Below are 15,147 nucleotides of genomic sequence, written 5' to 3'. Positions count from 1 at the left end.
ATGCTCCTCATGGCCATGTATTATTTTAGGAGTGTGCTATATAAAAGAGAGGGCGTTGCTGCTCTTTTATTAATTTCTTCCATGACGTCATGCATCCACTTGGGCATGCCAGTACAGTGGTGCTGTCTCTCGACATGGTAAGATATTTTAACATTACTACATACTGTGACGAAAATTTTTCAAAGTCTGAATCCAAGGACCTAAGAAATAAGCAACACACAAGCCTAGCCAAGCGATGACACAGCGCATGTGTCAAATCCATGAGCCGTGCTCCGCTGTATTGTTTAGACACCACGGTGAAACCCCTAGGCTTATGTGAAGTATAGCTCTAAGACACGACTGTTTTAGAGTGTGAGTGTGCGAGCCCATTCGAAAGTAATGCTTTTCCTCTTGCATGCCGACACGCTGCAAGAAAATGGCACCCACGACACTAATGAGGGCTGTGCACTGCGGCGAACCATTCTAATAAAAAAAATCCGAGGACACCTAAGCACTTCTTATGAGTTGCGAATGCAAAAGCATTCTTGGCGCCGAGAGGAGCAGAAGCGGCTGCAGCACCAACAGGGAGTGCAGCGGTGTACCGCACAGACTGCCGTCGTGTATTACGAGACTTGACAACAATGCTGGATTTCGCCGACACGCAGCGCATTCCTACAAGCAGGGCACCATGTCTTTTTCACACCGCGCCCCAGTGGTAACATCACGCCCCCCCCCTCCCCCCCCGCGCAGGCGTGGCGCGCCCGCCAACTCTACAGTTTTTGTGACGATGCCTCTGGGTTGCTGTGCTTTTCTTTTGTGTTTTATTTCTGAGGCGCGTCCGCTTTGACCTCGAGCAGCCTTGCCGGCTTCCGTGACGAAGCGTCTGAGATGATGCGTTGTAGCCAATGGTACTTTAAATGCCGTTTCAAACTGCAAATGGGCATTTAGGAGCCGTTTTTCGCTGCTACAGACAACGGCTACAGATGCCACCAGCTTTGCTCTTTAAGACCAGTTAATGCTTTCGCATTAAAAAAAATTGCCCTACATTTGTAGATATTATATATAAGTCTCCAAAGATAAAGAGTTGCCCTGAAAACGGATTATTTCAGTCGTTTCCCGCTTCCAGGTTTGACCAGGAGTGAAGAAAATTTCTAAACAAATTTGTTAAATGTGTGAAAATAAATGTAAAAAACAAAAAAATCTCTACTACTCAGCTGAACAGTTTCCTGGGAAGGGGGATCACATCAAGCATTCAACCAATTGCAAAAAAAAAAAAAAAACTATTAAATGTCCTAATTCTAATTCCCATTTGAAGTTTATTTTGCCCATGTCCACATTTATTAGTACAGTAAACTTTCGTTAATTCGACCTCGACGGGACCTTGAAATTCGGTCGAATTATCCGAATGATTGAATTAAAAAGGGACGAAAAAACGCTTAAAACTAAACTTCCTTTTATTGTCCAAAGTACTCACGGACGGTCTGTTGCCATCTGCGCTTAAAACGCGTGTTCAAAAGCATGCTCTGGAGAGCAGCGTAACTAAACGTCCCGTCTCCAGAAAATTCCACATTCAAAAAAAAAAAAAGGTTCTACGCATTGATTCTAGCGCCTGGCGGGCAGAATGTCGGCGACAAAGAAAAATAACAACAACAAAAAAAAAATTAAAAGAGAACCCTTACTTTCTGATGCGCAAGATGGAGTGCACACGATGCTACAGAAGCGCTTCGAGAGCACGCGCTGAGAATGCTTTACGAGCCGACTTTGGCACCGGACGGCCAGGCCGTTGGCAACAGAAAAAATTAGGAACAACAACAACAACAAAAAAAAAAAAGGAAAAAGAGAACTTGTGCTTTTTGGCGCACAAGATGGACCGCACACGATGCTACAAAAAGTGCTTCGAAAACGCCTGCGTCCGCTGTCTCCGCACCCGATTACATTTTATGTTCTCCGCGCTACTCCACGCCAGATTGGTTGCGCTGGCTTGCGCCATTCGCTACGATTTATCTCAATGGCGTAGAGGAGCAGGCGCATATTTGTGCACATTCGGCTTTGCAGCAAAGTGTCCGTGTTTTGCCATACGTTGGTGGTTTTTCTGTCGTGGTGCTGTGCACTGTGAGCCCGCGCGCATTCGCTCGGGACGAATTATTCGATGCGGAGTCTTCCCGAGTTCGGGCTATCAAACTTTTCCTCCCATAGAAATGTATGGGCGCTCGCCGGGACTTTTGAGCACGATCGAATTAAACGAAAAGTTGAATTAACCGAGGTCGAACTAACGAAAGTTTACTGTACAATACTATTTATAGTATCATGCATAAAAGTAATTGCACCATTTGCATTTTTTTTTTTCATTTAATGATTTAGCAGTTTCGCTTTTAGTTTCTGTTACTTTGGAAGACACGAGACAGAAATAGCTTACCAAATCCCAAGATAACAGGGAAACTTACTCAGGGTGGTGCGAGATGGCAAACATCTTTTTCACGATGTCAAACTTTGTGGGTGGCATGTCGGCATTATTGATCAGTGTGAACAAAAATGCTTTTTCTGAGGGAATGTAGCGGCCGCGGCCACCCGTCTTTCCCCAGGGAACGTCGCTGAAACCACCACATAACTGCCCTGGCGAGCCCTGGAACACAACAGAGGCACTACATCAAGTTAGGAATATCACAAAACTTTTAACTGCTAGCAATTCTGCAACCAACTGCAGATGAAGCACCTTACAAATGGAAAAGAAAAAAAAAAAAAAAAAACGAGGACACCTAAGCACTTTTTATGAGTTGTGAATGCGGAAGCATGAATGCCGTTCTTCCGCTGCCTTAGTTTGTCTGCAGCGTAGTGGTGTGGACGGCCACGTTTCGCCGGCTGACGGCCGAGTGCGTGCTTTCGTGAAGTAGCTGTGCCGCGCTTAGCTCAGCCGTGCGGCCTCTGTGGAGTTTGCCCGAGCGAGCTGTTCAGCCAGGCCCGCACCGCCGCACCTCTTACCAGGCTCGCACCGCCGCACGAGAGCCTATGAGAGCCTTGTTCCTTGATGATGCGCGCCAGCCAATGGGAGCTTATTTATCAAATTTCTGCTAAAGACGATATTGAGACAAGGGAAGGGGGCGTTTGGCACGGTTTCAAAGCTGATGACGTTGGTTCACTCCATGGGACAGTTAATGCTTTCGCATTAAAACCGCAAATGTGCAAATATAATAAGAAGAAAGGAATTAATGAGACATTGGGAGTTGGGTGAAGCTTCAACCTCAAATACTGTTCTTCAAAATGGGGCAACTTGAAGACCTCTTGTCTCAATCATTGTGATTAACCCGGGGAGCACAGAATGGGTCGTGCTTGCATTCCGCGTGCACTGTGGTTGGTTAGGCTTAGTTAGGAGGAGCTTTGGGTGGCTTGGATGCACTGCGTACATGACACACACATGCGCTCACCAGGTTGATCGGAATAACGAAACAAGTTTAAATTTATTCAGGAGTGGAGTGTGTGAGGAGTATGCTTTAATAACAAGTTTCCATGTGTTCTGCAAATACTTTACTGGGAAATATATTTTACTCCGCGAAAATCCAATGGCATGGTGCCAACAGCTTTAGCGTAGTTGAAACGACTGGACACGTACAGCCTCAGAGTTTTCCCCTTCGAATTGGGAGCGATGGCCTCCACCATCTACTGTCGTGTAAACCCGTTGAGACAGCAAATAGCTTTTTCTGTTGCCTTGGCGAATCTGGCATCTCTGTGCATCGGCGGCACCCAGTCCTTCGGCGCAGCGCGAAAGCGGTGACAGCGCAATGCACATGCATTCTCTCATAAGGGGGGTTTCCAAACTGCCCAAAAAGGGGTTTGGCGCTGAAGGCTGCTCTCTAATGCAAATGACCGAAGTAAAATTTATTCTCCTAGTGAGTACTGCACTTTCCAGGCTATAGTCCGCAAATTATACATGTTTAAAAGTTGAAATTTTTGGCTGTACAAACTGTCGAAGCGTGTGGGCTATACAAAAATTTTGTTTTTCAAGGTCGTTCATTATGACGAGACGTGACGGACTTTGTGAATGTAAGAGTATGTTAATGATGATTTATGTATAATACAAGCTTCTATGTGAGCTAAGAAAGCAGACATTTGTCAAGATGTGCCGGGTATGAGAAGATTTTTGTGTCGACTAAGCACCAGGTACGGGCTATGCACGGCGTGCAGACTATGAACCGGATATGAACTATCTAAACAAAAACATTCTTTTTTGCCTGAAATGGCCCTTGCGAATTATACACCGGGTGCAGACTATAGCCAAGAAAATACGGTATTTGGGTTCAGCTTTTTCCGAGAGTGCATGCGCCTCGAGGTGCTCTTGCATTGCAAGGAGCTCATTGTGGTAACCGAAATAAACGCTTGGGAAGCGGGTGTATCACACCCGCTAATCTATTGGCTTAAGTGCCAAGTGGCAATGTCATACATCCACTGCGCTATCCGTTGGTGCATCACTAGGGGCCCGTGTTTTCAGAGTTTATTTTTCTTCAGATTCGGGCCTTATTATTTTTTTCAGAATCTTGTGTTTTTAGGTGTTTATTTTCAGTGCCGGGCGAAAAATTGGGGTTTATCGGGACTAATGTTATTAAACGACTGCATATCTAAAAATTTGTGAACCCTAAATCCTCCCCGACCCCCAGTCTCCTCTTTTCTTCCAGAATCCGTGGAACGTCATCCCGGTACCGAGAACAGAAGGAGACGGGGGAAGGGACATGGTTCCCAAAGAAAGAAGCAAGCAACATCAAGGACAGTTAGTATGGGATATGTTCAGGATCACAAAAAAAAATGCTGCAGAAAAAAATTTCTTTCCTCAAGACTGGGGATTTCCCCATTCAGGGGCAGCTCGAATTCTGGGTTTTTCAGTTTTTCCCGATTCTGAGAAAACCACAATAGGGGGTTATATTTATCAGGGTTTATTGGTATTTACCGAAAACATGAATATCTATAATTATGATCTGCCACATGACATTGTGGGATCACGTGGGGAGCAAAGCTTCGTCATTCAGGACTCATTTGCGCGCGTTGATGGTCGCCTGTTGTGGATCTCTTTCACATCCTCTCGTGGTACCGAGCAGAGGCGTCGGGCTGCAGATAGCACGGTCTGGGGCTCAATTCTCACTGATTCACTTGATAATTCTTGCTCATTACAATTAATTATACCAAATTATGAGCATGCATGATTAATTCTTGGATGCTTGTGCACATGGCCAACTATGAGATATGTATGCTTTATGTTGCCTTGGCTTGTATAGAACAATTGTTCATCACATACTCGAATCTGACATTTTCACATGAAATGCAGGCCATAAACACAATCTGTGTTAAAATACCAGTCATTTCAAAAAATTACCATGACTGGTAATTTTTTGAAAAAGCTAGGAGCCTTGAACTATTCTTCGGGATAATATTTTCGTCCATTGCAGACGTCAGTGTACAAATGAAAAGTAATAATTTGCGATGTCCAGATTGTGATAATGTGGTAATTAGAATTAAGAGACAAAGAGATATAAAGTGACAATTCGTAAAAAGTGATAATTAGCAGCGTCCTATAATCCACTAATTAAATTTTTAAACATTTGCCATTTATGGCACATACCAAGTAGAAATTTGGGCACGCTTTGTCTAAATCTGCTATAGTAGCTGTTGGAAGTAAAAAAAACAAAATTCTTGAAGGGGTTGTGCAACGTTTTTAAGATTAAAAGAGTCTGCAGTTTGTATTTTTTATATTGTTTATCTAGACACAAGGGACAAAAAATGTGTCACCTTGCCCTGAAAAACTGCTATTCCGCTACATAATTGCATGGGAAAAAACAAATTATTTGCCAATCGGCAGCCATGTGTGGTGGTTACGGGAACTATGATGATAGCGTCTCTGAGGGACACAACAAAACCTGTCCCCCTCCACTTCTACACTCATCGTCAGCCCCGTGGCGAACCGTCTTTTGTGTCGATCGCTCACCGCGACCTTCGACGATGCTAATCCTTTAATAGTTGACAATCATGAAGGAAGCTGCTGGGGTCTCCGAAAAGAGAAACCAACCGAAAACTAGGGGGGCTATGTTTGACAAATGTTTCGTTTCTCCTAAGAAGAAATGGAAGTGACGGAAGTGACAATATCACATCTGGTTGGTTAGAGGCTCAGATGACAAAAGTTCCCTCTTTCGTCATTTGAGCCTCTAGCCAATCAGACGCGGTATCGTCACTTCCGTCTCTTTTTACGAGAAACAAACCATTTGTCGAACATAGCTCCCCCAGGAGGTCCCCAGAGTATGTCACCCGAAAGACGACGCGCAAGTTGAGATGCACTTTGATCTTTGATTTCTTTCATTTTAAAAAAAAAAGTAGCGCTCGCAAGAAAATACGGTTTTTATTTCTTTGTTTTATAGGTGATACAGATTAATTCCTGCAGTTAATTAGCAAAAGTTCGTAAAAGTGTTGCACCACCCCTTTAATGCTATTTATTCAATGGCAAAGTTAGGTTGTCTTGTATTCACCTTCAGATCCCTAGTAAAAAAAGTCGACTTCTCACGGATTGTTACTAATTTTCCCTTTCATGTGTTTAATTAAAATATATGTATGTGAATTTTAGATTACCTTTATGTTATTTTATCAAGACATACACGTTTTGAACGCCAAAAGCATCGTAATTCCTTCAACAACCAAATCTTGTAAGATCTACTTTGTGCAGTGCATGAATAATGCACAACTTTCTTTTTAGGGGCGAAGCTCCTTAGGGTCTAGTCTTGTCCGTCCGGCGTCCGTGCTCACATCGATTGCCATCCCATCTGTCTTCTTAAAAAAAGAAAAAATGTTTGCGCAGTCGACAGGATTCGAACCTGTGCGGGGAGACCCCAATGGATTTCTAGTCCATCGCCTTACTCGGCCACGACAGCGGGACGAGCAGGGGGCTCCGAGATGTGGTGGTAACTCAAGAGCTGGGGATGTCATGGATGAAACGTTGCATGTAGCCACTCAACGTCTATACAGGAGAGAGCGCTGTGGTCAAATGCGTATATAATCGCGTTAGACTTTGCATGCATTGGCTCAACATTTATAGACGAGAGGGCACTGCAGTCAAATACTCAAATGCGTATATAACCACGTTCCATACCACACATTCTCTTTCTGACATGGACCGTTGACTTAAGCGGTGGAGATGCATTCCTACGGCTTCTATCGGATCCAAGCTGATCCACTAGAAGAACCACTGGCTCTGCATGTCACCGACCATAAAGCAGCAATAATGAAGTTGAAACGCAACCCGGAACTCAGCACTACCTATGAGCAATAAAAAAAAAAGTTAGCACCATCAGCACTACCTATGAACAAAATCAGTATCATCAGCCCCACCAGAACTTCGCCCCAATCAACATCATCCACCACGTGGAGATGCAGTCATTTTTTCTTGGTGGGACAACAAGTATAAGATCCAGCATATATATAGTGAAACTAATAAAAAAACTTTAACTTATATTGATAATTTTACAGAATGTATCGTACATGCGTTACGCATGCCTCATGATTTGCTAGGCTTGGTTATGGGGAGATTCGGATAATTTTGGATGCGTTGCGCTTCCTGGGTTTATGCGCTTCCTGGGTTTATCAGAATGATTCGGTCAAGTTTACATTACTTCAGGACTCGTGACGTCATGAAGTCACGTGGAGAGCTACACTTCATCGTTTGGGAGGCACAGCTGCGTGTGCCGATAGATGCCTGCTACCACAGGCTCCTGTGAGTCATGCTCAGTCCAACTGCTTGAGCTTCCTCCTCCTCGTGGCGCCGAGCAAAGGTGCCCGGCCACTGATTGCACAGTCTGTGGTTCGATTCCTGCTGTGCCACCTGGTAGATCTAGCTAATTACAATGATTTATGTATATATAAGTAGGATTAAGCATGATTAAATATGCCCGCTTTGTATGCTCATGCATTGCCTGCTATGGGCTATGTATGGTTTACGTTGCCTTAGCCTAAGTGTAACTGCTTTTTGATATGCTCAAGCATAACACTTTTTACATAACGTCTGGCCCCATTCTGTGTTAAAAGCACCAAAAGCTGTGCACAATGCTGTCAGATTGGCTCACAATGATTCGCTACCTACAACCACTCCTGAAGCTGACAACACCCCCCCCCCCCTTCCGGGTGGGACTCCCATCACTCTTTTGTGTCGTCTCGGCTCACAGTTTAAATTTGCCGGAGAATAGCACAGAGCAGAATTTAGTGTATAAATTATAAGAAAAGTTAGGGCGTATTTTGATGACGGGCAAAAAATCGCCAATTGGAATATGCTAGCTAAGTTAAATATTTCAAAATTAGTAAATTTTACCATAAAATTCTGAGAGATGGCCCACCCCCGAAACATAGCCCACCCCCGAAACATAGCCCACCCCTATTTTTGGCTTGATTTGCTATTTTTTTTTTAAACACCGAAAGATACCCCTAGACTCCTAATAATAGTAGTATTGGGGTCAATGATGACCTCGGCATAAATGCGGCTAGTTAGCTATGGTGGAATAGTATAAGCGAACATTGCTAGCTGGGAAGTACAGTTATCTTTGCTTCGTTCCCCTCGCCACCATAACAAGCTTGAAAGAAACATGACCTAAAAATAGTAATGTTTTAAAATTTTCTTCACTGTACACCGAAAGTTAGGCCACTCCATATTTTCACCTGATTTGCTCTTGATGTTAGGTGGGTTATCTCTCGGGATTTTACGGTAGGTAATTAATTTGCTAATAACAACTTTACCCCCATAACCTGACGTCCACCACAGTTGATACCTTTATCCCGAAGGAATTGCTTCTTTATTTCAAGTTCCCTCTTTTTAATAATTATTCTCTGTCGTTGTGCAACATATTCGGTATAACTATGGGTTCCATGCTTTCGGAGTTTATTTTTCGTCAAATTCAGAGGGTGTTTTTCAGAGTTCATTTTGTTCTATTCCCAATTATCCGAAATTCAGAGTTTCATTTTGCAGTGTTTCCTACTATTCAAAAATAAAAATAAAAATTGATAACATCTGGGTGTAAGAGTGGGCTAGATTCAAAAGAAAACACTTGTATCAAATAATATTTCTTCAGCTAGACTTAGCATTGGTGCCCTTGCCATGGGCCATACATACTACATTGTCCCACGACAAAACTTGCAAAAAAGTGTTGGTTCGATAAATGTCAATACCTTAATATCAATAATCTCCTAGAGGTAGTCACTGGGAAGCTTGTTTTCATCCATTTTATTCTTTTATTCCATTACCGACCCCGCAGCTGCGCGGGATGAAGTGATAATGGGTGCAATATAAATACCTACTTCGACTGCCCCCCCTCCCCCCCCCCCCCCCTCCTTTCCCCGTTCTATGAAATATCTATGGTTCAAAGCTTTCACTGTTATAAAAACATAACCCCCCCCTTCCTCTAATAAGCACAAATAGCAGTGTTGGAAACTACATCTAAAGGGACTTTAAGTATATAGTAGCAAGTAAATGAGAGGTTATGTAGAGTCACGCAGGAACTAAATAGCTCTAAACAAGTGGGCATTCTCCCCCCTTCAATCAAACCACGCTGAGAAGACGTGGACGATAACCGCAGTTTCTTTACGTCGGTGGGCTGCCCCGTCTGCTTCACATGGACGAGTCCTGACGTCAGCCCTAGTACGAAGGAAAACCGCCAGGATAGTGCTCCTCAGAAAACAAACGCTCACTCGCTTGGAGCTATTTAGTTTCTGCGTGACTGTACTTCAAGTAAAGGAGTAAGTACACTGGGCACAATGTACCTGAAGTGAAGTACTATGAATACAATGTATTTTCAAAGTAAAGTACAAGTGCTCTTTAACACAATCTTTCATGATGCCCTTTCGTTCCCCTATAATTTTTTTTTAAACTGGTATGCATTGTTTTAGAGGTAATTGAAGTATGTGCATCAGTCATTTTCGGAAATGGCGGAGAATACTGGATAAAGTCAAGCAGTCGCAGAGCAGTTGTTTTAAGGCCCGTTCACACCCTTGCGACATCTTAGAACTAAGTTCCTTAAAACCTCTTACAACGAGAAAACACACTGGCGCCATCTATTGGGTAGCAGTGTAAACTTGGCGGTCTGGCATATTTTCTATTTCGCTCGCGCATTATCCTGTTTTCTTGACTCGAAAAACCTTTGTCAACGTTATAAACGAGCCTTTCTTATAAGTATTACGCACATTTGACCTCGGAAATCCCGCAAAACCTTCGCTCTTTTGAAATGCAGTTCCAGGGTCACCGCATAGATGGCGCCAGCGTGCCAGTGTGTTCTCTCGTCCTAAGAAATTTTAAGAGATCTCGTCTCTCTCGGTCGTACTCGGTTGCAAAAGTGTGAACGGGCCTTTACTCTCGCCAATGAATTATATAACACAATCAACTTATAAGGCACATATTTGTTGACAAAGCATAATTTTGTGTTAACAAGACCAAATTTAGATAATGTACTTTGAAGTCGGGGTTGTGCTTTCCTCAGGAAGTACCAGAAAAAATACTTTAAGTGCAAGTATATAAATGTACTTCGAGTAAAGTACTAGTTTTTTAAACCTACTATAAGTAGTACTTTAAGTATGAAGTACTTAAAGTACTTCTCAACACAGACAAATAGTATGGTCCAAACTAGAAACCAGAACAATGCCTTTTGTCGTGACCCAGAAGTACAATAACCTGTTGTCCCGAATGAGCCTAGCTTGACGATATAAACGGTAGATTTTTTTGTCAACGATCTGAGATTTGAAAAGAAACTGGGGTGGCATTTCCTCAGGACCCCCTACCCTGACGAAACTTAATCATAAATTACCTTCCTGTTTTTCCTTTTCTTTTTTTTTTTTTTTTTTTTTTTTGCGCTGGGACATTAAAATTTAAGTTTATCGGACAAAACCTAATTGGTGAAAATTTTACCGGCAAGCGTTTTTCTGAGTTTTCTGGATTTATCCAAAAACACGGAACCTTATGTGTAACCAAAAATTGGTAGCTGAGAAGCATGTCCTATGATGGCATAGATAAACTTACCAAAACAATAACAAAGGTCGGGCTATGGCCATCGCACATGTGGTGGAAAGACTCGGCAGAGTAGCCGTGATTCGATGCCCGGTACAGTAATCTCCAAACTTGCTTGGGGCTACCGTACCAGGCGTTGAGCACCTGCTGCAACCGCAGCTTGTGGCCTGTCAAGAGCTGCGAGCCTTGAAAGAACCTCAAAGAGGTCCTGGGCTGCAGGTGTCGTTCCTCCAAGTGAGTAAATTTGCTTGGCAGTGCGGCATACCGATACCTGCAGGGAGCAAAACATGGCCTTATAGCAACAGACAGCTGAAGAAACACACAGCACGATTTATGATGTTAAAGCTATTTGCTTTGTGATTCATTCCTCAGCATTCTTACTGGCTAATGCAGTAAACTCATTGACTCCTTGGGACTCACCATGCCCTGCGTACCTTAACCTCCGGTTAATGCCAAGAAATTTGAGTTAATGGTTCATTATATATCCCGAGGTAGTAATAAACGGTTCAATGCTGTTTCTTTCCAAAAAAATTGTCATGTTTTTCGTGCAATCTTCATTTAAAGCTCATTACAAACCGAAATGGAAACCCAATTACCTGCGGCAGGCAGCATTGCTCCTGTGTCGTTACCTACATTTCTAACTACGTGGTATTAATTGTGATGTCATGTACCAGGCGGCTGGGCACAGCTCGGCGCAAGAGAGAAAGTGTCGTCTGCTACGGTCGGCAGTCTGCCACCCCCGACGACGCTTGTACTACCGCGGCCGCAGCTTGTGTTTTAGCGCAGAAAAAGGCAAGTTTTCCCCAAGGGCTTGTTTCGAAAACATTAGTACAGAAAATGAAGTTCGGTAAACTACATGTGAGTATACCTATGTCGCGACGGGTTTGTAAAAGCATGCCATGCTCATCGTCACAAACTAGCTTTCTCGCACACGACGGATGCTTCCGGCGATGACGCATGCTCGCACAGGAGCACACAGGCAGATGCGCATTCCACAAATTATGTAGTCAATGATGAGCGCGCTGCTAGCACCGCCTGTAGGCTATGCTTAAAAAAACAAGCAAACAAATCTCTCTGAGAGCCCTAAGCATGACATAGGTAGTGCAGGGTGGGCTGCACCAACACGGTGATACTGACTGTGTTGTTGGCTTTGCCGTGCCTTGCCAGCTAGGATTAGCAGATCTTGGTAATTTCACGCACCTCAAACTTTGTTTTCAGGTTCATAAACTCTTAAGTGGAATTAGGTCGAAATAGTTGGCGTGCGGTCTTTTTAGTCGATACTAAAGAGAATTGCAGTTTTCTTAATATGTATAAATGAACCATCCCAGTTGAAAATTCCCATTAAGTTCCAATTGGAATTTTCTTATTGCTACCAATTGGTGACTTATTGGTACCAATTGGGTTTTTGGACAACCAATTGGTCACTGCCAATGGGAACCAACGGGAACCAATGGGAACCATTGGGAACCCATTCAGGTTCAAATAATTCCAGTTGGTGAGACCCATTGGCCAGTGTGGTTCCAGCTGGAACCCACTAAAACCAATTGGTTCCAGTTAAAACCAGTTGGAATTCCAATTGGATTTAATGGGAATTTTCAGCTGGGATGGCCCTTTTAGCTGTCTGTGACAATATAAGAACTATGTTGGGAAGTGACGATGAAGCTTAGCCATCACCGTGATGAAGGACCAAGCGGCAACACCAGGTGTATGTCCGTATTGGCTTGGGGGCGTTATCGGCGCGACTTGGAAATAAACGAGTTGCTATTATGACATTGAAGGTTCGGTCTCGCTTACTTTACTGCAGACTATCTGACAAGGGAAATGTGAAACGGACAGTGAAGATATTTAGGGAACTGCACTGATGATAAAAATATTCTTCCACACCTTTACTTGACTCCAAGGAATGAAGTCAATTCAGCTAAAACCCTGAATTCAATTCAGGGCTTTAACTGGTTTTAGCTTAGAAAACCTATATTGGTATGAGGCAAATGAAATGTTGTGCAACTTTGTGCAACTAACACTAGAATCGGGCCTATAGCTAGTTTCAAATGCTGCAGAGAGGAACCTTGGCCACACTCTAAAAAAAGCCCGTGCGTCTACTTTTCCGCACAACACACAGAGAGGCAATCATTGCCACTTACGGAGGCAGCGCAGCGAATGACGATGCCGAAACATATGTTTAGACCAAAAAATGCAGTCTGACTTGTGACATTAAGCAATGCAAAACTTCACGCTTGCATTGCTTAATGTCCCAACTCAGACTGCCTTTTCTTTTATAGTCAGTTACAGGTTAAGAAGGTAGCGGCAAATGCCCCTCAAAGGGAACCATATATCCCTCCGCCACCTCCGCATCCAATAGCGTCCCACCGTTTCCTTGACGTCGCGGCCAACGCGCGAGGAGGCTCTTGCCTTTCTGTACATATTTGCTTTATTTTTCTACTTTGACTTAGCATTGTGGAAGGCACGAGAGGGAGATTAGAGTTCTCCCCCACCGACGGAAACCAATACGACTTTCGGGGATTAGCTTCCCCCCCCGATGGATACAAAGGCTGCTTTCAGGGGCTCGGTTGCCTCTCCGATGAATACAAAGGTCGCTTTCTTAAAAATTGGGATCGGAGGCAAGTTGGAATCCATTGAAGCGGAACAAGGAGCGTTTCCAGGGAACTCTTCTTTCGACTGCGGAGAGATTTGAAACGGGCGCATCACACTTGTGGGAGGAGCTTCTCCTACCTTCTTGACTTGTAACCGACTATAGAAAAAATCCGCCTGGTCCGGGTATCGAACCCGGGAGAGGTCCCGGGTTTCGATACCTGGACCAGGCGGATTTTTTTGCTCGTGCACCAGTCACCTAGCTGTGTTTGGAGATTTGTGCCTGTCCTTTTTCCCTCCTGTTCCCCTTCTCCAGAAGTTATTTTCGTCATTCTTGTCAAGCTCGCTTGCACCTTTGCATGTAATTGCATTATAATGATTCCTTCGTTTTTATTACTCAACTCATCTCCGCCTACGTCTCCAAACACAGATATCATTGGTTACACCTAGTCTAGATCACTCTTGCGAAAATGATTGCTACACCTGCCGCTCTTGATCATACTTGTATTTCTTTTTCCCCAGAACGGTAGTCTGGTGGAATGCGCTTCCTAATGACATCGTCACCGAGATCAATCCTGAACATTTTCGTGCTGTCGTTGCCAACCATTTAAAAATTATGTGATTACGATTTCTTTTTTTGTTTATGTATGTGTGTGTGTGCGTTATGCTTTGATGTGCATTGGTTGCACTTATTAGCAATATTTTCTTCAAAATGTTGTATTTCTTCTGATTATGCATTTGGTTTTTCTGTATGTTATACTTTATGTGCAGCTGTTCTTTTTGGTAAAATCTCAAAATATATTTCTCCTGCTTATGCATCTGGTCTTTGTGTGTTGTATGCTTTGATGTGCAGTTGTTCTTATTGGCAAAATTTTCTTCAAATGTTGTATTTCTCCTGATCATAAATTGGAATTTGTGTGTGTTATACATTATTTGTTCTTATTTGTAACATCCCAAATTGTTGTATTTCTTCTACCTCTTTCCCTCCTTCCCCCTTAATGTCCTTTACAAGAGGACCTGTCAGGTATTTAAATAAAAATTTAAGACTGCTTACATCTAGGAATACGAAAGCATTTCTACACGTAGCACATTCCTACAAGGAGAGCGCCACGTCTTCTTATCGCACACAGTGCTGCGGCGGAGACATCGCTCTCCCACTGCGCAGGTGCGGTGAATGTTGCCGGCTTCATGATGGCGTCCGTGACGAAGCATTTCGTTGCTGTGCTTCTCTTTGTGTTTTATTTCTGAAGTGCGTATCACTTTGACTTTGAGCGCACCCGCTGGCTTCCGTGACGAGGCATCTGCGTTGCTGTGCTTTTCTTTGTATTTTATTTCCGAGGTGTATCAGCTTTGAACTCAAGTGGCCACGCCGGCTTCCATGACAAAGCATCTGATGTGACACGTCGCAGCCAATTTAGTGCCGTTTTTCAGGGCTACAGACGCCGCCGGCTCCGCTCCGTGGGACAGTTAATGCTTTCGCATTAGTAAATAAATGTGAAGAATGGGTAGCAGTGCACTTTAGTTATGTGCCTTGGCCATGGGAGGGCCAGACCGCTGATGCAAGGATG

General features: G+C 43.6%; 1 protein-coding gene across 3 annotated transcripts in view; it reads right to left on the bottom strand.

Moving 5' to 3' along the window:
* Positions 1 to 15,147, bottom strand: part of LOC8035717 (BTB/POZ domain-containing protein 19) — a 188,857-nt gene that overhangs the window by 10,855 nt on the left and 162,855 nt on the right. Inside the window, exons 8-9 of one of the 3 annotated variants that reach the window (XM_042287360.1) lie at positions 11,003 to 11,261; positions 2,424 to 2,602 (exon numbers count right to left, since the gene is read on the bottom strand). In XM_042287360.1, the coding sequence (XP_042143294.1) occupies positions 2,424 to 2,602; positions 11,003 to 11,261 (438 nt within the window). Of the gene's footprint in view, positions 1 to 2,395; positions 2,603 to 11,002; positions 11,262 to 15,147 lie in introns of all 3 variants that reach the window. The other 2 variants (XM_042287361.1, XM_042287362.1) reach the window with 2 other exon arrangements.

Source organism: Ixodes scapularis, unplaced genomic scaffold, assembly GCF_016920785.2.
Source record: "Ixodes scapularis isolate PalLabHiFi unplaced genomic scaffold, ASM1692078v2 PGA_scaffold9__187_contigs__length_104089568, whole genome shotgun sequence".
Lineage (NCBI taxonomy): Eukaryota > Metazoa > Arthropoda > Arachnida > Ixodida > Ixodidae > Ixodes > Ixodes scapularis.
Note: the sequence above shows the minus strand (reverse complement) of the source record. Positions and strands in the feature narration are given on the sequence as shown.